At 35.3% G+C, this 22770-nt stretch overlaps 1 protein-coding gene across 3 annotated transcripts in view; it reads right to left on the reverse strand.

The window, feature by feature from the left end:
* Positions 1–22770, reverse strand: part of SEPTIN14 (septin 14) — a 144169-nt gene that overhangs the window by 107824 nt on the left and 13575 nt on the right. The window contains exons 2-3 of one of the 3 annotated variants that reach the window (XM_070231839.1): positions 2755–2849; positions 2014–2082 (exon numbers count right to left, since the gene is read on the reverse strand). The exons of 1 other annotated variant lie outside the window; for it this stretch is intronic. In XM_070231839.1, coding sequence (XP_070087940.1) covers positions 2014–2067 — 54 coding nt within the window. In that variant the 5' untranslated portion in view covers positions 2068–2082; positions 2755–2849. Of the gene's footprint in view, positions 1–2013; positions 2083–2754; positions 4748–22770 lie in introns of those variants that run through there. One more of the 3 variants, XM_023655565.2, reaches the window with a different exon arrangement.

Here is a 22770-nt window from a genome sequence, read left to right on the forward strand (position 1 = left end):
GGAAAAAAAATAATAAAGTCTTTAAAAAAAAAACACTGTGAGAAGAGTGTAGATCTTCAAAGTTCTCATCACAAAAGGAAAAATTATAACTATGTTTGGCAATAGATATTACCTGAACTTATTTTGGTAATCATTTTGCAATATACGCATTTATCAAATTATTACGTTGCATATCTAAAACTACTGCAATGTTATATGTCAGTTATATCTCAATTTTTTTAAAAAGTGAGAAAACTGGATATTTGAAGTGTGAGGAAAAGAGGCATTTTAGAGGAATAGATATGAAAACACATGAAGACTGTCATATCGAAAAAGAATTTCATTCATTTTGTGACATTCGAGAGAGTGGTGAAAGGAGGACAAGTTCCAAGGAGCAAATGTCATATAATATATGACAAAAATTTTCTCATAATTAAAGGCATCCAAAAATTAAATGTGTCTACTTAAACCTTGAATTCCAATATAGGAAAGAGACAAAAAACCAGGCATTCTCACATATTGATGGCTGAAGTATAAATTGGCATAATATCTTTATAGAGTGATTTGATAATTACTATCAAATTTTAAATTCCATATACTTTCTGACTCAACACTTCCATTTCCAGAAAAATAATTCAATGTGTCCATGAAAAGCTATGTAGGAGGATATTCAATGCAGCATTGTATAGAATAGTAAAAAATCAAAAACAAGAAAAACCCAAATTACCTTATAGCTACCAAGAGGGGAGTGGTTATTGAAGAAAAGTACTTTCATAACAGCAACAGTACAGAACTATTAAGAATAAGGTTGATCTGTATGTGCTGATATGAAAAGTTGTCCAAAGATTACTTATTCCTGATTTAAAAAAAAAACCTAGGTTCAGAGAAGTGTTTTCTCTTTCCCATTGTTTGAAACTATCTTTGCAAGAACATTATTTTTAATATTTAATAGAGAGAATAAACTAAGTTGCCAATTGTAGAAGGGTTCAAAAACAGAGTGGAAGATTATGTACTAAATGGTTTGTAGCAATCATTTATATATCAAGTTAAAGTTTGATTAATTGGCCTTTGGGATTCCTTCTAATTCTAAAATTTTGTGATTTTAATGTTGCATAAACAAAAGAGCATTCACCATGATTTAAATGCAGAAGGGGAGTCAAAGATAATATGGAATGGGCATAATCCAGTGATTTAGTCACTAAGCCATGACTTTGACAGTACTTTCACAAAAGCAATGAAGAAAGATGAATCAAGGGTGATTTTAAAAATGTGGCTGATAGAAAAATAAAGATGGAATAAGCCATTAACTTCAGAGAAGTAACAGGGAGAAAGAGAGGAGAAAAAAATATGAGTTTGTTGGTTCAAACTAAGATATAGAAAAACACGCATGTTTGGAGGAAGAGAAAACAATGAGAGCCATTAGTTATTAAAACATAAACAAACACTATTTAACATAGCTCAGTATTCATGTATATATTTGACATTTTGGTCAAAAAGAATTCTAAAACCCAGTTTTCACCCATTCATACATTCTACTCTCTTTTAGTGTAAATTTTTATGTGAATTATTTTATCTTCTCACTAGTATAGAAGCTCATCTTAAATGGAACTTAATTCATTCTCCCATTCAGTAAAGCAATAAAGAAGCAGCCACTCAACCACTTCCTAAAATAACTGCATTTTAAAGTTACTTATTAACAGTACATAAAGTTCCACAAGCATATGGATCAAAATAGTACTGTTGTTCTCACCTAATGGGAGGTTCTGAAGTTTTAATTTGTTATTCCTTAGTGTTAAATAGGAATAGTCTTTTGAACTATTAAAAAGGCCTTGCAGACTCAAGAAATATGCAGTAAATATTTAACCATCATTGATATTTAACGTCAATCGATATAAAAGCTAATTCATGTCCAAACATAACAAACATAAGCCTTTATCTTCTAGATCTCTATCCGTTTTCTGAGTCAGTATTTTAAAGCTACACTATCTTATTGAAGTACAGAATGGAGAGTTCTATTTGAAAGATATACTCAACCACATCTTCTTCATCAGGTATTTGTGTGGACATATTCATTGGTTTTTCTGCCATGCCAGACTGAAAGAGCTAAAAATGAAGAAATAAAACTTTTTAAAAACTATTTTAAAAGGTTATATTTCTACAATATAATTTAAGTCAATAAGAAAGTCTAGTGTAGACATTATCTCAGGTTTTAGCTTTTAGTACAAACTATTGTTGACTTGTTTTAAATTGTGGCTGTTTTGCTAAACAGGCTTTTATACAATAAATAATTTATAATATTCAACTTATAACATACAGTAATGCATTTAACCATAAACACACAAAAGGCATCTAAAGAAAGATAAACTCCACTTTGAAATCAAGAGGACAAAGAATATTCTTCTTCTTTAAAGGACTCTCTGGGCAGGAGAAAGGGAAATATGGAATTTTCCTTTAAAAAGTACCAAAAGAACCAGGCAGACTCTTATAATTACTTACCTTTCCAGAGCAGTTTACCAGGGAGGGCTGGACTGTACAATGTATTTATAGAAAGAGAATTGGGAAAGCAGAGCTCATAAAATCTAAACAAGTCCCTTAGACCCTGAAGTAAATTAACGATAGTTGTCATTTATGAAGCACTTACTATGCACCTAGCATTGTGCTGAGTGCTTATGTGCTTTACCTCCTTTAGTCTTCATAGTAGATATGAGACACACAAATTTTCAATGCCATATGCCAAGTGAGAAAATTTGGATTCAGAAAAATTAAGTAACTTACTTGCCCAAGATTTCAGCTATGCAGCAGATGCAGGTCTGAACTAACTCCAAAGCTGGTGTCGTTTCCACTGTCTCCAGTTATGGACCAAATATTCACTGTGTTTGCAACAGTTTGGAACAAGGGAGGAGAAGTACAAGAGAGCACGTTGTGCTGATTTCTAGGCAGAACTGCCTGATAAGGACATGCTACCCTACTTTTGAGTACAACACAAAGATACAGATAATATGAGGCATGTTTTAAAAGGAAATATATATTGGTATAGCAAAGAGAAAAAGCAAACAGAATCAAAGAATGGCTCTGTACCATGGTCTCTTCACTTGATATTTCTGGAAGATTATTCCACTTTAGTATATAGATTTATCTCATTTTTTCCCCAATGGAAAATAGTATTCTCTAATACAGATAGTGTTTTTTTCCACTGTATGGTTTACCCTAATCTAGTATATATGAAAGTTCTATATTATTTAGCAGAACATTAATGGTGGGTATTGCAGTGATTTCAAGCCTTTAATTACAATCAAAAATAAACATTTAAACTATGGAAAAAGGGTTGCTTCTTAACTCCTTATACTTATCCTCTTTCAGAATTTGAAGTAAGTCACTATAAATTCAAGAGTCTCAACTTTTAGTTATGCAGATAAAAAAATTCCAGAGATCTAATGTACAGTATGATGACTATAGTTAATAATACCATATTGGATACTTGAAATTTGCCAAAAGAGTAGATCTTAAGTGCTCTTACCCTCCCCCCACACACAAATGATAATTATGTGAGGTGATGGATACGTTAATTAGCTTCATTACGGTAATCATTTCACAATGTATATGTATTTCAAAACATCGTATTATATACCTTAAATATACACAATTTTTATTTGTCCATTTATCTCAATAAAGCTGGAAAAAAGAGAAAAATATTTTTTTGTAAAGTATCCCTGTGTAACTGCTGACTTTTTGTCAAGTCTGCAGAAGATGGTTTGACAACTATAGATACAAATTATTTTATATTTAAAAAGCTAATTAATGGTACCTTAACCAAACAGAGGCTTATTTATCTCACACAAATCTAGAGTGCAAGTTCTCAAAGTATGATCGTTGGGTCCCTGGGAATCCCTGAGATTCTTGCAGGGGGTCTATAAGTTCAAATTTTTTTCTAATAATAATAAAAAGATAATGTGCTTTTTCCACTGTGTTGACATTTTCACTGACGGTTCAAAAGCAATGGTGGGTAAATCTGCTACTACTTTACTCAAAGCAGTGACACCAAGCTGTATTATTAGTCATTGTATTAGTCATTTCACACATTCACGGCAAAAAGAAAACGGAGGTGAGTACCCATAAAGCATTTATACCATATGCAAGTATGATGGCCCTCTTGAGTAAAGCAAGTTAAGTCGTTGTGGGAAATAGTAACTCCTTTTTCCATGGAACACCAATTTCAATTGCAAAAATGACTGACAAACACTTCTTCAGGCTTTGCTATTTCTAAGACAGTTTCTTGAAAATGAGTGAAATGTGCTTTGTAACATGAAGAAAAATAACTGAAATGTCAACAAATAAGAGGCATAAACTGCAAGAGAAGCAAAAAATTTATTTGGCATCTCAAGAATTGCAATTCAGGGAGCACAGATTAAGGTAGAAACACAAATAGTGTCCCCCTAGGGAGTAAAAGGCAGGGACTTTTAAAGGAGTTATTATTACAGTGTTAGTAAGAATACTTACTACAAAGAATTTTAATGGGAGTTGGAGGCAGAGAGCTAATCTTGGTTAAACATTGATTGACAATCGTTTCTATTTTCAGAAAGTCGATAATCCTCAGTCTTTGTGATCCGGATGTCCATTCTCTTCCCAACTTCTCAAACAATTGCTTGTAAAACAATTGCCATTTTGACCAGTTCAAAGGTTTGACCCAGTGCAAGATTCAAGACAGCAAGGCAGTTTCTCTGGAAAGGCAGCTCTGATTCCATTTTAAATGGCTCCACTATAGTTAGTTCTGACAGAAAATATAGGTTGTAAATGATAAAGTTTGAGCTTATAGGTTTTGGGGAACTTATATCCACTATGGATCTTCACAGCTTCCTAATACTTACAGACTTTCCCAAAAATATTGCTGAGGATGTTAACAAATAAAATTTTTCATTTTATATAATGAAATATGTCAGCATTAAATAGACTAGGGTTTCCCAACTTAGAACTATTGACACTTGGGGCTGCACAATTCTTTGTTGTGAAGGGCTGTTATGTGCATTGTAAGGTGTTTAGCAGCATCTTTGGCCTCTACTTAGCAGCAACCCCCAAACGTGACAGCCAAATTTGTTTCCAGACATTGCAAAACATTTCTTAGAGGGTTAAATCACCCTCAGTTAAGAACCACGAGGTTAGGGGCAGGTCAGGTGGTGCATAAATTAAGTGCGCATGTTCCGCTTCGGCGGCACGGGGTCCGCCAGTTTGGATCCCGGGTGCGGACATGGCACCGCTTGGCAAGCCATGCTGTGGTAGGCGTCCCACATATAAAGCAGAGGAAGATGGGCACAGATGTTAGCTCAGAGCCAGTCTTCCTCAGAAAAAAGAGACGGATTGGCAGATGTTAGCTTAGGGCGGCTAATCTTCCTCGGGAAAAAAAACTAAAACACTAGGTTAGATAACTCACTAAACAGGTATTTTCCAAATGACCAATGCATGACATTACAAAGTCATACATGCGTTCCAGATCCATTTGGAGAGTGACATAGACCAACAGATTTGTGTCAAATGCTCTTGACACAATTGAACATATGTAAGTATAAAACTAAATCTCAACCTAAATCTCACACTTTATGCAAAAATTACTCAGAATGGATGCCTGCAATGTGTTGGGCCATACCTCATATGTTAAGGGTATAGTCCTCCACAAGACTGCTCTCACATCAGACACCAGCTATAAGTTCAGGAGTCCTCAAGCCACTCCCACTTCTGACCACATGGCTACAAATTCAGAGGTTCCCATGACCTTCTCAGGTTTGATAATTCACTAGAATGACTCACATAACTCACTGAAGCCTATTATACTCACAGTGATGTTCATTATGGGCAAATAATACATACTAGAGGAGACACACAAGGTGAGATCTGAGAAAGTTCCAAAGGGATGCATTGCTCTCATGACTGTGATATGTGACAATACCTAAAGAGTATAGCTAACCAGTGTAGGTCACCTGAACTTTTGGTGTCTAGAGTTCTTACTAGGGCTCAATTACATACTGCCTGCATGGCTGACTATTAGTCTCCAGCCCCTCCTGGAGGTACAGGCTAATACCTTTAGTCTCAAGTTATTCCATAGATTGGAACTGATACAGCATGTTCCAAAGACCCCACCTTGAATTACACTGTTAAACTGTCCAGTGGCCAAAGCTCCAGGCAAAGATGTTCCTATTGAGGAGGACATTCTAGGGACCTAGAGATCACTACCCAGTAGCTGAGGGCAAAGACCAGACATCTATTTGGATAAAATTAATTCTTCACTATATAGGTACTCAATCATTTTTAATTGTGTAAAGGTTCTCAAACCTAGAAATTTAACCCACTTGTCTAGAGCTAAACAGTTAATCATGTTGTTTCTGTTACATAACAGTGTCTTCAAAGACATATGCTTTAACTTTTCATTTCTGGGGAGGGTTTGGCTTATTTCCTCATGCTATGCATGGCTGTGATATGGCTGACAGCCATCTGGTAGCAGACTGATTAAATTAGCCCCTTTTCATCATGGAGGGAAAGATTTCTCCTCAATGAAATAGATAAATATCTGGATATAGATTTGCCTTCGTTGCTTATAATGCCTCTGCCAGCACCACCATCATGAACCTGCAGAATGCCTTATTCATTGTCATGCCAGTCAGGAAACACAACCTGAGCTGCAGTGTCCAGAGTTTTTATTAGAGTTTCTTTATACAGTTGTGTGCCACATAATGATGTTTTGGTCAATGTAAGACTGCATACATAATTGTGGTTTCATAAGATTAGTACCATATAGCCTAGGTGTGTAGTAGGCTATACAATTTAGGTTTGTGTAAGTATACTCTCTGATGTTTTCACAATGATGAAATTGCCTAATGATGCATTTCTCAGAAGAGAGATTGCTTATCATTAAGCAATGCATGACTGTATAAGCATGATTGATTGAATCATCAACCATGTGGTTGAACTTCATCTCCAGTTCCCTTTTCTCTCCAAAGGTTGATATCATGTGGCTCAAAGCCCCAACCCTCCACTCACATAACTGGTCTTTCTGGTGTGGCCAGTATCCATCTTGAGTTATCTCATTAGCATAAACTCTCTAGAGGTTCACCATGAGTCACATTGTTAGCATAAACTAGCAAGTGTGGTCCCAAGGGCCAAAGAAAAAGGGACAAAAGGCACTCCAATCACTCAGGAAATTCCAAAGGTTTAGTGGTTATCTCCTAGGAACTAGGGACAAAGGCCAGTCAAGTTATTTATTACACAATCATAAACTTAAATATAAAATATGAAACTTTTAGAAAAAATATAAGAAAATTTCCAGGACCTAAGGTTAGTGGAAATTTCCTAGACTTGACAACAAAAATACAATTCATAAAAGGAAAAATTGATACACCACGATCAAGTGGGATTTATACCAGGGACACAGGGATGGTTCAACATCTGCAAGTCAATCAACATGATACACTACATTAACAAAATGAGAAACAAAAACAGCATGATCATCTCAATAGATGCAGAGAAAGCATTTGACAAGATCCAACATCCATTTATGATAAAAACCCTCAATAAAATGGATATAGAAGGAAAGTACCTCAACATAATAAAGGCCATATATGACAAACCCACAGCCAACATCATACTCAATGGACAAAAACTGAAAGCCATCCCTCTGAGAACAGGAACAAGACAAGGGTGCCCACTTTCACCACTCTTATTCGACGTAGTACTGGAGGTGTTGGCCAGAGCAATTCAGCAGGAAAAAGAAATAAAAGGAATCCAAGTAAGCAATCAAGAAGTAAAACTCTCATTGTTTGCAGATGACATGATCTTATATATAGAAAACCCCAAAGAATCCATAGGAAAACTATTAGAAATAATAAACAGCTACAGCAAAGTTGCAGGGTATAAAATCAACATACATAAATCAGTAGCATTTCTATATGCTAACAATGAACTAACAGAAAAATAACTCAAGAACTCAATCCCATTCACAATCACAACAAAAAGAATAGAATACCTTGGGATAAATTTAACCAAGGAAGTGAAAGATCTATACAGCAAAAACTACAAGACTTTCCTGAAAGAAATTGATGATGACATAAAGAGATGGAAAGACATTCCATGCACATGGATTGGAAGAATAAACATAGTTAAAATGGCCATACTACCTAAATCAATCTACAGATTCAACGCTATCCCAACCAGAATCCTAATGACATTCTTTACAGAAATGGAACAAAGAATCCTAAAATTCACATGGGGCAACAAAAGACCCCGAATTGCTAAAGCAATCCCGAGAAAGAAGAACAAAGCCGGAGGCATCAAAATCCCTGACTTCAAAGCGTACTACAAAGCTACAGTAATCAAAACAGCATGGTACTGGGACAAAAACAGGTTCACAGATCAATGGAATAGAATTGAAAGCCCAGAAATAAAACCACACATCTATGGACAGCTAATCTTCGACAAAGGAGCTGAGAGCCTACAATGGAGAAAAGAAAGTCTCTTCAACAAGTGGTGCTGGGAAAACTGGAAAGCCACATGTAAAAGAATGAAAATTGACCATTCTTTTTCACCATTCACCAAAATAAACTCAAAATGGATCAAAGACCTAAAGATTAGGCCTGAAACAATAAGTGTTCTAGAAGAGAATATAGGCAGTACACTCTTTGACATCAGTTTCAAAAGAATCTTTTCAGACACCGTAATTCCTCAGACGAAGGAAACAATAGAAAGAATAAACAAATGGGACTTCATCAGACTAAAGAGCTTCTTCAAGGCAAGGGAAAACAGGATTGAAATAAAAAAAACAACCCACTAATTGGGAAAAAATATTTACAAGTTATTTATTAGACAAAGGGTTAATCTCCATCATATATAAAGAACTCACACAGCTCAACAACAAAAAATCAAGCAACCCGATCAAAAAATGGGCAGGGGACTTGAACAGACATTTCTCCAAAGAAGGTATACGGATGGCCAATAGACACATGAAAAGATGCTCATCATCACTAATCATCAGGGAAATGCAAATCAAAACTACACTAAGATATCACCTTACAGCTGTTAGAATGGTAAAAATATACAAAACAAAAAGTGACAAATGTTGGAGAGGTTGTGGAGAAAAAGGAACGCTCATACACTGTTGGTGGGAATGCAAACTGATGCAGCTACTATGGAAAACCGTATGGAGATTTCTCAAAAACTTAAAAATAGAAATACCTTATGACCCAGCCATCCCACTACTGGGTATCTACCCAGAGAACTTGAAATCAGCAATTCCAAAAGTTCCATGCACCTCTATGTTCATTGCAGCATTATTTACAATAGCCAAGACATGGAAGCAACCTAAATTCCCATCAACTGATGACTGGATAAAGAAGATATGGTGTATATATGCAATGGAATACTACTCAGCCATAAAAAAGACAAAATCGTCCTTTCACAGCAATATGGATGAACCTTGAAGGTATTATGTTAAGTGAAATAAGCCAGACAGAGAAAGATGAACTCTGTATGAGTCCACTCATAGGTGGAAGTTAAACATAGAGACAAAGAGAATTGATTGGTGCTTACCAGGAGAAAGGGGGGGTGGGGGGAGAGCACAAAAGGTGAAGTTTTGCACCTACAACATGACTAACAATAATGTACAACTGAAATTTCACAAGGTTGTAAACTATCATAATCTTAATAAAAAGTTAAAAAAAAAAAAGAATGCTACTTGCTTACCACTTTAGAGAGCTCTGTTGTATCAGTGAATGGAAGTTATACAAACTCTGCAATGCATATAGTGCAGTGTTTAGGCACACTTGTACAGGGTCCTAGTTAAGACGGCAATGTAGGAGAATCCTGAACTCATTTCTTCCCACAGACACATCAAATATGCAGCTAATTCCAGTACATTTGCATCTGATAAAACCCAAAAACTAGCTGAGTCGCTCCTACACATCAGATAACAAGAAAAATCACACATCAAAACTTGTAGGAGAGGCTGAGACACAATCTCACCATAAGCCCCACCTCCAGTGTGGCACCCCACAATCCAGATATAGCTCACAACTTCGAGTTTCTCCCTGAGAAGTGAAGGGTTTGAACCCAACATTTACAATGTGCACGTGAGAGACAAGCCTCTAAAACATCTAGCTTTGAAAGCCAATGGGGCTTGCACTCATGAGATCCACAAAAGGCTTTTTGTGAGACAGTTATTAAAGGGCTCACAGAGAAACATCTGGCCCAGGGCCCAGCACAGAAGCACCAAATCTTTCTGTAAAAGAGGCCTATTTCCTTATCTTAAAGCTTTGACTTGAGGGGCAGGCATCTAATTTAACACACCTCTCGGGGGCTACTGAAAGATGGAGGTGGTCAGGTATCATAGTTGCACTCTCCATCTGCCTCACTCCAGGTCATGGGTATCTCCTGGAAAGGAACTTCTGTACTCACCTAGCACCCTAGTTATTATGGCTCCTTTCCAGGGGATGCCCCTTGATTGCCTAGGTTTGGTAGCAAGCAGAGCTTACATTTGCAGGTCCCTCAGGAGTGTAACAAATGGAAAAAGAATTTTAACTGGCTACATCCCAGGCACATCAAAGAGGCAGGAGACTAAAATGCCCAGTCTTTCTATGAAAAACACTTATTAGCTTATCTTCTCAGCAGCAGCTTGAGGGGCAAGCGTCTGAGTAAACACACATCTAAGGGCCAACTGTAATCCTCTCCAGAGACCTCAGAGGGCAGGTGTTATCTTTGCTCTCTCCTTTTGCCTTACTCCAGGTCACTGGCACCTCCTGAAAAGGAGCTTGCACAGACATCTAGAGCCCCATGTGTTGCAAGTACACCCAGAGAACATCCCTTGATCACCTGGCTCTGGTGGCCAATGGGGTTTATGTTTCCAAGTCCTGTAGTGCTGTAACAAACAAAGAAAAGTTCTTAACCAGATACACCCCCATGGAACAAGCAGAGACATCATACTGAAACATGCCTCTAGTATTTCTGTGGAAGAGGCCTACTAGCTTATCTTCATAGCTATGGGCTGAGGGACAGGCTTCTAATTAAACACACACATATGAGCTGACTGTAATCTCTCCAAAGACCATAAAGGGTGGCAGGTGCTATCTTTATGCTGTCCTTCTGCCAAACCACAAGTCTCCAGAGCATGTGTACATATCTGACACCCCAGCTTTTGTATCTATCACCCAGGAGACACATCCCTCGATAGTCTGACTCTGGTGGTGGCCAGTTGGGTTTGTGTTCATGTGTTCAGTTGGATGGTAGGAAACAAAGTGTCCTCAACTGGTTATCAGCCAAGGGCTCACTGCAGAGGGAACAGAGAGAAAAACCCATCTCCAAGTCTTCCCCTGAAAGAGGTATATTAGCATACTTTACAGCTGCCAACCAATCTTCTGTCTTCCAATCAGCCTGAATTGAAGTGCTGACTGAGATCCTCCCCTTTGGAACACTGACAGGATCCATCAACTACTGGGATCTACTAAAAGTGAAGTAGGCTTCTTGGACAATCACAAAGGTTTGAGAGACAACAAAGGGCTAGGGAAGAATTGAACAATAAAGTTCATTTCCTACATGAGGCCACACCTTCGAGACTGGAAGAAGTGACTGTTTTATCTAATACATAAAACTGACTCAGTCAAGGAAAATGAAGAAACAGGAATATGTTCCAAAGAAAGGACAAGATAAAACCTCAGAAAAAGACCTTAATGAAACAGAGATAAGTGATTTACTTGATAAAGAGTTCATATAATAGTCATAATTATGCACATTGAGCTCAGGAGAGCAATGTATGAACTAAGTGAGAATTTCGACAGAGATATAAAATATAATAAAGTAACAAATAGAAGTCACAGCACTGAATAATACAATCATTGAACTGAAAAATACAACAGAGAGTTTCAACTACAGACTAGAAGAAGCAGAAGAAAAGATCATTGAACTCAAAGACAGGTCAGTAGAACTTACCCAATCAGAGCAGCAAAAATGAAAAGAATGAAAAAAGTAAAGAGAGCTTAAGAGATTTATGGGACAACATCAAGCAGAACAAAATTTGCATTATAGGGATCCCAGAAGGAGGAGAGAGAGAAAGGGTAAGAGAACTTATTTAAAGAAATAATGGCTGAAAACTTCCCTAACCTGGGGAGATAAACAGAAATCCAGATTCTGGAAACCCAGAGACTTCCAAATAAGATGAACACAAAGAGACCAACACGAAGACACATCATAATTAAATTGTCAAAAGTGAAAGTCAAGGAAAGAGTATTAACAACAGCATGAGAGAAAACAGCTTGTTATGTACAAGGGAACCCCATAAGATTATCAGCAGATCTTTCAGCAGAAACCTTGCAGGCAAGAAGGGAGTGGCACAACATATACAATATATTGGGTGAGGGGGAGCTGTCAAGCCAGAATACTCTATCCAGCAAAGTTGTCCTTCAGAATTGAAGGAGACATAAAGAGTTTTCCAGCAAGCCAAAAGCTGAATGAGTTCATCACCAGTAGACTGGCCTTAAAAGAAATGTTAAAGGAACTTCTTTAAGCTTAAACAAAAGAGCACTAATTAGTAACAGAAAAACATATGAAAGTATAAACCACATTAGCAAAGATGTATACAGTAACGTTTAGACTAACCTAATGTTGTAAAGATGTGAGTTAATCACATATAAAGCTAGTATGAAGGTTAAAAGACCAAAGTAGTGAAAATAACTATTACTGCAATAATTTGTTAAGGGATATACAAGATAAAAATATGTAAATGGTGAAATCTGAAACATAAAATGTGTGGCTAGAAGTAAGACTGCATTCAAACTTATAAGTTGTTTTATATAAACCTCATGGTAACCACAAAGTGAAAACATATAGTAATTATGCAAAAGATAAGCAGAAAGGAATCTAAGTATACCACCACAGAAAATCATCAAATCACAACGGAATAGAGAAAGAGAAGAAGAAAAGAATAGAAAAATTACAAAAAATCAGAAAACAATTAACAAAATGGCAATGTCTGACCTTATCAATAATTCCTTTAAGTGTAAATGAACTAAATTTTCATTAAAGAGACATAAAGTGGATGAATGAATTAAAAAACTAGATCCATCTGTATGCTGCCTGTAAGAGACTTGCTCCAGTTGTAAGGACAGAAAAAGACTGAAAGTGATGGGATGGAACAAGATATTTCATGCAAATGGAAGTCAGAAGAAAGCCAGAGTAGCTATACTTATATCATACAAAATAGACTTTAGACAAAGACTGCAGTAAGAGACAAAGAACGTCATTACATAATGATAAAGGGTTAATCCAACAAGAAGTTACAACCTTTGTAAATATTTATACACCCAACATAGGAGCACCTAAATAAATAAAGCAAATATTAACAGATCTAAAGGGAGAAATAGACAGCAATACAATAATAGTAGGGGACTTTAATACCTCACTTTCATCAATGGATAGATCCACCACATAGACAAAAAAGAAAATATTAGACTTACATGACACATTAAACCAGATGGACATAACAGACATATACAGAACATTCCATCCCAAAGCATCAGAATACACATTCTTCTCAAGTGCATATGGAACATTCTCCAGGATAGGTCATAAGTTAGGCCACTAAACATGTCTCAATAAATTTAAGAAGAGTGAAATCATATCAGGCATCTTTTCTGAAAACAATGATATGAAACTAGAAGTCAATTACAAGAAGAAAATTTATATAGAAGTGAAGATTAAACAACATACTACTGAAAAATCAATAGTTCAAACAAGTCAAAAATACCTTGAGACTAATGAAAATGGAAATACAAAATATCAAAACATGCAATGCAGCAAAAGCAGTGCTAAGAGGGAAGTTTATGGCAATGAACAGCTACATCAAGAAACAAAAGAGATAAATACACAGCCTAACTTTACTCCACAAGGAACAGGAAAAAGAAGAACACATGAAGCCCAAAGTTAGTAGAAGGAAGGAAACAACAAAGATCAGAGTAGAAATAAATGAAATAGAAACAAAAAATAGAATAGAAAAGAACAACAAAACTGAGTTGGTTTTTTGAAAAGATAAAATTGGCAAACTTTTAGCTGTACTCATCAAGGAAAAAAGAGAGAGGACTCAAATAAATAAAATCAGAAGTGAAAAGATGTTACAGCTGATACAACAGAAATACAAAGGACCTTAAGAGACTACTATTAATTAGACAACCTAGAAGAAGTGTATAAACTCCTAGAAACATTCAATCTACCAAGACTGGATCATGAAGAAGTAAAAAATCTGAACACACAAATTGCTAGTAAGAAGATTGAATCAGTACTCAAAAACCTCCCAACAAACAAAATTCTAGGACCAGATAGCTTCACTGGTGAATTCCAGCAAATAATTACTAAAGAATTAATATCAATCTTTCTCAAACTTTCCCAAAAAAGAAGAGGAAGGAACACTTCCCAACACAAATGGGACTATATCAAACTTAAATCTTCTCCAAAGCAAAAGAAACAATAATCAACAATAAAAAGCAAACTACAGACTGGGAGAAAATTTTTGCAAGCCATATATCAGAAGAGGAGTTAATATCCAAAATATATGAACAACACATACATTTCATTCTTTTGAGTGTGACTATTTAGTTTTCCCAACACCGTTTTTTGAAAAGAAACTAAAGTATTCTTGACTCACTTTTCAAATGTTAGTTGACCTTATATACATGGGTTTATTTCTGAGCTCTCTGTACTGTTCTAATGGTCTGTCTGTTCTTATGCCAGTACTATGTTGTTTTGATTATTATAGCTTTTAACATAGTTTGAAATTAGGAAGTGTGATGCCTCTAGCTTTCTTTTTCTTTCTCAGGATTGCTTTGGCCATTTGGGGTCTTTCTGGTTCCATATGAATTTTAGGATTGTTTTTCTATATTGGTTAAAAATGCCACTGGGCTTTTGATAGGAATTTCATTGAATCTATAGATGGCTTTAGGTAGTATGGACATTTTAACAATATGAATTCTTCCAGTCCTTGAACACAGGATATCTTTCCATTTATTTATGCCTTCTGCAATTTATCTTACACCACTTGCAAAAATTAATCAGCATGAATTAGACTTAAATGTAAGATCTGAAACCATAAAAATCCTAGAAGAAAACATAGGGATGAAGCCCTTTGAGATTAGTCTTGACAACATTTTTTGGATATGACACCAAAAGCACAGCAAACAAAAGTAAAAATCAACAAATGGGACTACATCACACTAATAAGGTTCTGCACAGCAAAAGAAACAATCAACAAAATGAAGACAAAATCTACTGAGTGGGAGATAATATTTGCAAACTATATATCAAATAAGTGGTTAATATCCAAAATATATGAGGAACACATGCAATTAAATATGGATTAAAGGCTTACCTGTAAGTCCTGAAACCATAAAACTACTAGAGGAAAACAAAGGGGAAAAGCTTCTTGATGTTGGACTGGGCAACGATTTCTTAGCTGTGACACCAAAAATACAGGCAACAAAAGCAAAAATAAACAAGTGGGACTACGTCAATCTAAAAAGATTTTGCACTGCAAAGAAAACAATCACAAAAATGAAAAAGGCAGCCTAAAGAATGAGGAAAGGTACTTGTAAACCACATATCTGATAAGGGGTTAATACATAAAATATAAAGAACTCATATAACTCAATAACAAAAAAACAAATAGTCTAATTATAAAATGAGCAAGGAACCCAAACATACCTTTTTCCAAAGAAGATATTCTATTGAACAATGGATACATAAAGAGGTGTTCAATATCACTAATCATCGGGGAAATGCAAATCAAAATCACAAGATATCACCTCACACTTCTTAGAATGGCTATTACCAAAAAGAGAAAAAATAAGTTTTGGGAAGGATGTGGTGAAAAAGGAATACTTGTACACTGTTCACAGCATGTATATTTGTACAATCATTATGGAAAACAGTATGGAAGTTCCACAAAAAAATAACAAGAGAGCTACCAAATTTTGCAGCAATCTCACTTCTAGGCAGATATCCAAAGGAATTGAAATCAGGAACTCAACAAGGTATCTTCATCCCCATGTTCATTGCAGTATTATTTCCAATTGCCAGACATGGAAGAAACTTAAATGGCTATTTATGAAAGGATTTTTAAATTGTGGTATATACACAAAGAAGGACATTACATGATAAAGGGAAAAATCCAACAAGAAAATACAACAATTGTAAACATGTATGTCCCCAACATAAGAACACCTAAATAAGGCAAATATTATCAGACATAAAAAGAGAAATACTCATAAACACAATAATAGTAGGGAACTTTAATACTCCCCTTACATCCATGGATGGATCATCCAGACAGAAGAGCAACCAGGAAACACTAGCCTTACATGACACATTAGATAAGATGGATTGAATACATATATACAGAACATTCCATCAAAAAACAGCAGAATACACATTCTTCTCAAATGCACATGGAACATTCTCTAGGATAGATCACATATTAGGCCACAAAACAAGTCTCAATAAATTTAACGTGATGGAAATAATATCAAGCATCTTTTCTGACCACTACAGTATGAAACCAGAAATAAACTACAAGAACACTTTTAAAAAACCAGCAATTATGTAGAGAATTAACAAAATGCTACTGAAGAACTATTGGGTCACCAAAAAACAAAAAATATCTGGAGATGAAAATGAAAATATGACATACCAAAATTTATGGGATACAGCAAAAGTGGCACTAAGAAGGAAGTTTATAGTAAATAAAGGCCTACCTCAAAAAACTTGAAAACTCTCACAAATAATCTAACACTACACCTAAAGGAATTAGAAAATTAAGAACAAACAAAGCCCAAAATCAGTAGAAGGAAGAAAATAAAAATCAAAGCAGAAATAAATGAAATAGAGACTAACGAGATAGTAGAAAAGATCAATGAAAATAAGGGCTGGTTCTTTGTTGAAAAGGTGAACAAAATTGACAAAACTTTAGCTAGATTCAACAAGAAAAAAAGACGACTCAAATAAATGAAATCAGAAATAAAATAGGGGAAATTACAGCATATATCACAGAAATACAAAGGGTAACAAGAGAGTAGTATGAAAAGCTACGCCAAGAAAAAGTAAACTCTAGAAATAGATAAATTCTTAAGATTATACAACTTTCCAAAAACTGAATCAGTAAGAAATAAGGAACTTGAATACACCAATCACTAGTAAGGAGATTGAAACAGCAACCAAAACCCTCCCAAAAAACAAAAGTCCAGGACCATATGGCTTCCCTGGTGAATTCTACCAATCAAAGAAGATTTAGTTTCTATCCTTCTCAAACTCTTCCAAAAAATTGATGAGGAGAGGAACCTTCCTAATTCATTCTATGTGGCCATTACCCTCATACCAAAACCAGACAGACAACACAAAGAAAGAATATGACAGACCAATATCACTGATGAACATAGATGCAAAAATCCTTGACAAAATACTGGCAATTTGAATACAGCAATACATTCAAAGGATCATACACCATGATCAAGTGGGATTTATCCCATGGATGCAAGAATGTTTCAACATCTGCAAATCTCAATGTGATATACTACATTAATAAAATGAAGAATAAAATCACATGATCATCTCAATAGATGCAGAGGAAGCATTCAACAAGACACCACATCCACTTATGATAAAAACTCTGAATAAATTGGGTATAAAAGGGAAATGCCTCAACATAGTAAAGGCCATATATGATAAACCCACAGGTGACATCATACCAAACAGTGACAAACTGAAAGCTATCCTTCTAACAATAGGAACAAGGATGCCCACTTTGCCACTGTTATTCAACATAGTATTGGAAGTCCTAGCCAGAGCAATTAGGCAAGAAAAAGAAATAAAAGGGAACCAAGTTGGAAATGAAGAAGTAAAATTGTCACTATATGCAGATGACATGATTTTATATATAGAAAACCCTAAAAGAAATCCTCCAAAATATTATTAGAAATAATAAATGAATACGGTAAACTTGCAGGATACAAAATCAACATAAAAAAGCAGTTGCATTTCTATACTCTAATAATGAACTAGAAGAAAGGGAAATCAAGAATACAATCCCATTTACAATAGCACCAAAAAGAACAAAATACCTACAAATAAATTTAACTGAGGAGGTGAAAGATCTATACATTGAAAACTATAAGACATTGTTGAAAGAAATCAAAGAGGACATAAAGAAATGGAAAGATATTCCATGCTCATGGCTTTGAAGAATAAACATAGTTAAAATGTCCGTATTACCTAAAGCAATCCACAGATTCAGTGCAATCCTAGTAACCAAAGCAGCATTGTACTGGCACAAAAACAGTCACACAAATCAGTAAAACAGAATTGAGAGTCCAGAAGTAAAGCCACACAACTGCGGACAGCTAATCTTCAACAATGCAGATGAGAACATTCAATGGAGAAAGGAGGGTCACTTCAATACATGGTGCTAGGAAAACTGGACAGTCACATGAAAAGAATAAAAGCAGACAATTATCTTACGCCATGCACAAAATTAATAGATTAAAAGCTTGAATGTAAGACCTGAAACCATAAAACTCCTAGAAGAAAACATAGGTAGTAGGCTCTTTGACATTGATCATAGCAGTATCTTTTCAAATACCTTGTCTATACTTAGGCAAGAGAAACAAAAGAAAAAATAAACAAATAGGACGGTATGAGACTGAAGAGCTTCTTCACAGCAAGGAAACCATCAATAAAACAAAAAAGCCCACCAACTGAGAGAAAATATTTGCAAATCATATATCTGAGAAAGGATGAATTTATGAAATATATAAGGAAGTCATATAACTCAACAACAAAAAAATGAACAACCTGATCAAAAAATTGGCAGAGGATATGAACAGACATTTTTCCAAAGACAATATACAGGTGTCCAATAGCACATGAAAGGATGTTCAGCACCACTAATCATCAGGGAAATGCAAATCAAAACTACACTAAGATATCACCTTACACCTGTTAGAATGACTATAATCACCAAGACAAAAAATAAGTGTTGGAAATGTTGTGTAGAAAAGGGAACCCTCATACACTGCTGGGTGGGAATGCAACCTGGTGCAGCCACTATGGAAATAGTATGGAGATTACTAAAAAAATTAAAAATACAAATATCATATGACCCAGCTGTCCCACTACTGAATATTTATCCAAAGAACTTGAAATCACCAATTCAAAGACACTATGCACCCCTATGAACATTGCAGCATTATTCACAATAGCCAAGACGTGGAAGCAACCCAAATGCCCATTGACTGATGACTGGATAAAGATGTGGTATACATAACGGAATACTACTCAACCATAAAGAAAGACAAAATCATCCCATTCGCAACAGCATGGAAAGACCTTGAGGTATTATGTTAAGCGAGATAAACCAGACAGAGAAAGACAAACACCATATGATTTCACTCATGTATGGAAGATAAACAAAAACAAAGACAAAGAGAACAGTTCACTAGTTACCAGGGTGAAGGGGGTTGAGGGTGGGCACAAAGGGTGAAGGGGCGCACTTACATAGTGATAGACAAATGGTAATGTACAACTGAAATTTCACAATTTTGTAAACTGCTATGACCTCAATAAAAACAAAATCCATCCTAATTGGCCCCAACTAAAAAAATCATTACCATTTGAGCTGTAAACTTCGTGATTTGGCAAATTAGATTCTGGAGTAGAAGTCTTTTTACCAGTTGAAAGGAATAGAACAACATATTTGTTTATTAAAAAAATTATCTTGAAACAAACAAAAATGGAACCACAACATATCAAATCCTGTAGGATGATGCTGCAAAAGCAGTTCTGACAGGAAACTTTATAACAATAAAGGCAAAAATTAAAAATTTAGAAAGATCTCAAATAATCTAACTTTACACCTCAAGGAACTAGTAAAAAGAACAAACTAAGTCCAAAATTATCAGAAGGAAGGAAATAATAAAAATCAGAGCAGAAATAAATGCAAGAGACAAGAAAAGCAATAGAAAGAACCAACAAACCTAACAGCTGATTTTTCAAAAAGATAAACAAAATTGGCAAACCTCTAGCTAGACTACTTAAGAAAAAAAAAGATTCAAATGAATAAATTTAGAAATGAAAGATAAGATGTTACACCTGGTACCAAGAAATACCTCATATTATAAGAGATTACTATGAACAATTATATTTCAACAAATTGGATAACCTAGAAGACATGCATAAATTCCTAGAAACATATCAAGATTGAATCATGGGTCCAGCCCCAGTGGCCTAGTGGTTAAGTTTCGTGTGCTCCACTTTGGCAGCACAGGTTCAGTTCTGGACACAGACCTTCACCACTCATCTGTCAGCAGCTATGCTGTGGTGGTAGCTCACATAAAAAGGGAAAAAAGAGGAAGATTGGCAATGGATGATAGCTTGGGGTGAATCTTCACCCGCAAAAAAAAAAAAAATTGCATCATGAAGAAATAGAAAATATGAACAGACTAATCATGAGTAAAGAGATCCAGTCAATAATCAAAAAGCCCCAACACACACACACACAAAAATAGGATCTGGTGGCTTCACTGGTGAGATTTATCAAACATTTAAAAAATAATGTCAATCCCTCTCAAATACTTTCAAAAAGCTGAAGAAGAGAGAACACTCCCAAACTCATTTGATGAGGCCAGCATTACCTCATTAACAAAGCCAGATAAGATACTATAAGACAAGAATTATAGCCCAAGAGCCATGATGAAAAGAGATGCAAAAATTCTCAACAAAATACTAGCAACTCAAATTCAAAAGCACATTAAAAGGATAAAATGCCATGATCAATCAAAATTAATCACTCGGATGCAAGCATGGTTCAACATATGCAAATCAATAAATGTGATATACCACAGGAATAGGATGAAATAAAATAATTATGGATCATCTCAATACATGCAGAAGAATTTTTTTTAAAATACAACATCCTCTCATGGAAAAAAAACTCAAAAAATTAGGTATAGAAATAACATACCTCAACATAATAAAAGCCATATACAACAAATCCACAGCTAACATCATACTCAATGATAAAAGACTGAAAGCTTTTCCTCTAAGATCAAGAACAAGACAAGGATGCCCACTCTCCTCACTCTTATTCAACATTACCCTGGAAGACCTGGCTAGAGCAATCAGGCAAGATAAAGAAATAAAAGGCACCCAAATCATAAAGGAAGAAGTAAAACTGTCATTATTTACAGATGACGTTATCTTATATAGAGAAAATCCTAAAGGCTCAATCAAAAAATTATTGGGATTAATCAACAAACTCAGTAAAGTTGCGGTTTCCAAATAAACATACAGAAATCAGTTGCATTTGCATACACCAACAATGAGATATCTAAAAAACAAAGACAAAAGCTAACCCATTCAGAATAGCATCAAAAACACCCACAAAAATAGTAATAAATTTAACCAAGCAAGGGAAAGCCATGTACACTGTACAATGAAAACTACAAGACTTTGATGAAAGAAATGGAAGAAGACATAAACAAATGGAAAGATAGCCCATGTTCATTGATCAGAAGAATTAATATGGAAAAAATGCCCATACTGCCCAAAGCAATCTACAGATTCAATGAAATGCTTATCAAGATTCCAATGGCAATTTTTACAGAAATAGAAAATAATTTTATGCAACCACAAAAGACCCCATGTAGCCAGGCAACACTGAGAAAAAAATGAGATAGAGGCATTACACTTTCTGATTTCAAACTATACTACAAAGCTCTAGTAATTAAAACAATATAGTGTTAGACTAAAAATAGACACATAGACCAATCAACAGAAGAGAGAGCCCAGAAATAACCCCTCCACACATGGTCAATTGATATTTGACAAGGAAGCCAGGAATACTCTAATGGGGAAAGAACTGTCTCTTCAACAAATGATGCTGGGAAAACTGGATGCAAAATAATAAAACTTGTCCCCTAACACCTCTCAAAAATTAATTTGAAATGGATTAAATACTTAAACATAAGACCTGATGCCATAAAACTTCTAGATAAAAACATAGGGAAGAAGCTCCTGGACGTTGGTCTTGGCAATGATTTTTTTGGACATGACACCAAAAGCGTAATCAACAAAATTAAAAATCAACAAGTGGGACCACAATGAACTAAAAACTTCTGCACAGCAAAAAGTACTACAAAATGAAAAGATAACTTACAGAATGAGAGAAAATATTTCCAAGCCATATATCAGATAAGAGGTTATTATCAAAGATATATAAAGAACTCATACAGCTCTGTAACAAAAAAAAACCAAAAAATCTGATTTAAAAATGAGCAGAGGAACTTAATAGACATTTTTCCAGAGAAGACATCCAATGGCCAACAGGTATATGAAGGGATGCTCAACATCACTAATCATCAGTGAAATGCAAATCAAAAGCAAATGAGATATCACCTCACACCTGTTAGAAGGGCTATCACCAAGAAGACAAGAGATAAGTGTTGGAGAGGATGTCGAGAAAAGGGAACCCCTGTACACTGTTGGAAGGAATGCAAATTGGTTCAGCTACTATGGAAAACAATATGAAGGTTCCTCAAAAAATTAAAAATAGATCTACCAATTCCACTTCTGGGTATATACTCAAAAGAAATGAAAACAAGAAATGAAAGAGATATATGCACACCTATGTTTATTGCAGCATTATTCACAATAGCCAAGGTACAAAAAGAATCTAAGTGCCTATCAACAGACAAATGGATAAGGAAGATGTGAGATTATATATATACA

The sequence above is a fragment of the Equus caballus genome, chromosome 13 (assembly GCF_041296265.1).
Source record: "Equus caballus isolate H_3958 breed thoroughbred chromosome 13, TB-T2T, whole genome shotgun sequence".
In the NCBI taxonomy this organism is placed as follows: domain Eukaryota; kingdom Metazoa; phylum Chordata; class Mammalia; order Perissodactyla; family Equidae; genus Equus; species Equus caballus.